This window comes from Trichophyton rubrum (assembly GCF_000151425.1).
Source record: "Trichophyton rubrum CBS 118892 genomic scaffold supercont2.7, whole genome shotgun sequence".
In the NCBI taxonomy this organism is placed as follows: domain Eukaryota; kingdom Fungi; phylum Ascomycota; class Eurotiomycetes; order Onygenales; family Arthrodermataceae; genus Trichophyton; species Trichophyton rubrum.
Genome location: NW_003456422.1, coordinates 547,756 through 550,271, shown reverse-complemented (window position 1 = coordinate 550,271; position 2,516 = coordinate 547,756). Strand labels below are relative to the sequence as shown.

The following is a 2,516-nucleotide window of genomic DNA, read 5'->3' as shown; positions in this document are numbered from 1 at the left end:
CCTGGGACCTGGTGGGTGCTGTTCGATCTTTGGAGGCCGAATTAGAAGAGTGAGAACCCGGTATGATGGTGTTGATAGCTCTGTCTTGGGATAGAAGGGTATCTGTATCCAGAGAGATGCTGCTCTAAAGGCATGAGAGTGGGTGATCTCGAGGTAGGAGAGGAAGAAAGAAGTAGTATTAGACTTTGACAGGCCGCTGCTGAGCATGGATCTGACCTCCTGTAGTCTCCTTGCGAGCACATCCCCTTCCATCTTGGCAGTATTGGTAGTGTTGGCGGTGTTGGCGGTGCTAACACTGGCCTCAGAGCTGGCATACGACGGCCGCCTAGCGTCTCCACGCGCAAAGGCCCTGCGCCTGAACTCGCTCTGGGCCAGTTTGACGGCAAAGTCTCTGTTTTCAGCAGCCTGCAGTGCCTCTGGTCGGCCTGCTAGCGCTGGGTCTTGCACTGTGGTTGCACTTTGAACGGTAGCATCTAGATCGGAGAAGGAGGTTGCGGTGTTATCTTCCGTTGTAGATACGGTGGTAGTGGCTGCAGCATGGTTCTCAGCCTGACTGCGCTGCTGGAGCTCCTGGTAACGGTCGTATAGCCTGCGGATCCGGGGTTTGAGTATCTCTAGCTTGTTGAGTGAAGCCTGGACTTCCTTCTTTGCGGCGGCGAGCCCCTGTTTGTTCTTTGGGTCTCGGGCGTCGGGGTGGGCAGTCAGGTTGATGAGGACGAGCTGGGCATGTCTGAAGAGGAGGAGGTAGGCCTGCTGGTCGTTGCCTTCTTGTTCGTATATTCGAGCCTGTTATGAAACACTGTTAGAGGCGGTGGTGGGTGGAATATTTGATGACGGCGAGGGGGGAGGAGCGCTGCCTACCTCCTTGACAAGCAGGCCAGCGGAGCGAAGCCAGTAGCGAAGCGGCACCTGGGGATCGAACTCGTACTGGCCGGCCTGCCGAGCTATCTGCTCGACGGTCAGAGGCGGCAGCATGGTGACTGTCTCTGGCTCTGGGTCTGCTCTTCTCTGTTTACTTCTTGTCACTGTCTGGCGGAGGTGAGATGGTGGTTTGAAGCTGTGGGGGGGTCGTTAGCAGGCGGGCTCTTAAGTCAGGGCGAAGTAAGCTGTAGGGAGCGCAGAAGGGCAGCAAGAAGAAGGAAGCCATGCCGTCCTGAGCATCAACCTGTCTTCGTCGTCCATCCTGCGTCTTGTCTTTTATCGTCTTTCCTTTGCGTCTTCTTCTTCTTCTTCTTCTACTTCCACTACTTCTTCGTCGTTTTGAAGTCGTTGGAAGGTTGGCTTAAAGCAGCAAGGAGATCATTACATAAGCCTCAACGCGGCACGATGAAACCACCAAAAAGGAAAGGACGGAAACGACGTCGAAATTGATATAGAAAGACGGCGACGGCGAGGATGACTGTGAAGAACAGAGACGGCGAGGAGAAGAGAAGAGATGGCGGCGGCGATTGCTGTATTATACTGTGTATATACTGGCCCTACGTACACTGCACTGTGATGTTTGCTGTTCTCTCTTCGCTTGCGGTGCGGCAGAGCCAATAAAATGATGGATAAGGTGCAGTCCGACTGGTGGTAGCTAACTTTCTAACCGGCCAGTTGAACTTACCAGCGAAAAGAGGACGAGGTAAAAAAAAAAAAAAGCAATGACGGAAGAAGAAAAGAAAAGGAAAAAATAAAAAAGGCAGAAGAAGCAAAAAACGCAGCGACGTGAGTGGCGAGACGAGTCGATGATGATGAGAAAAGATGGAGGAAGCAGCAGGAAGACCAAGACGCAGACGAAAGGGCTAACTAGTTAACTTGGACTCAGATCATGGTTTATCAGGAGGAGGGAGGGACCAGCGGATGAACCGGATGAAAGCATGAAAGGAGTTGGCTGGGAGCTAGCAGAGTAGCTGGTCAGCCAGTCAGCCCGTCGACTATGGAGTGCCGCAGTTAGTTGCATATCTGGGGGAAGCAGACGCAGCACCGCGGTCCTCGCGGCCCTCGCCGTCCTGGCTGTCCCGTCGTGAGTTCTTCGGGGACGGGGGGTTTGCTACTGGTCAATGGGCGGCAGCATGTGGCCCTTTTTGGGAGTTGATATACTCGGTTATATATGAGGAAGACGAAGGACTAGATATAGATGGTAGAGCAGTACTCCGTAACCAAGAGAGTAGCAGAGCAGCTAGTAGTAGTAGTAGCAGCAGTAGTAGCAGTAGCAGTAGCAGTAGTGGTGGTGGTGGTGGTACTCCGTAGCAAGGGAAGAGAAGCAGATAGAGTACAACATAGAAGAGTAAGAGCAGAGAGAGTCTCCTGTGTTACTACTTGGCGTCTCCTGGTCCTCTGCGCTGCTGCCCGTCCTTGACTCCCCTGTCTATCTTCCGCCTCTCTGCCCTCTGCCCTCTGCCCTCTGTCTGTCTGTCTGTCTGTCTGTCTGTCTGTCTGTCTGCTGCTGCTGCTGGCAGTGTAGTTGATTATTACTGCAGGAAGAAGAAAAGAAACGAAGCCCGCCCGCTCCATGGTCCATCCTATCCCCCCCC

General features: G+C 53.5%; 1 protein-coding gene across 1 annotated transcript in view; it reads right to left on the bottom strand.

Annotated features, from left to right (window-relative positions):
• Positions 1–975, bottom strand: part of TERG_08894 (uncharacterized protein) — a gene marked incomplete at both ends in the record, with an annotated part of 3,275 nt that extends 2,300 nt beyond the window's left edge. The window contains 2 exons of the mRNA XM_047749018.1: positions 9–786; positions 862–975. Coding sequence (XP_047604551.1) covers positions 9–786; positions 862–975 — 892 coding nt within the window. The remainder of the gene's footprint in view (positions 1–8; positions 787–861) is intronic.
• Between the last annotated feature and the right edge of the window lie 1,541 nt (positions 976–2,516).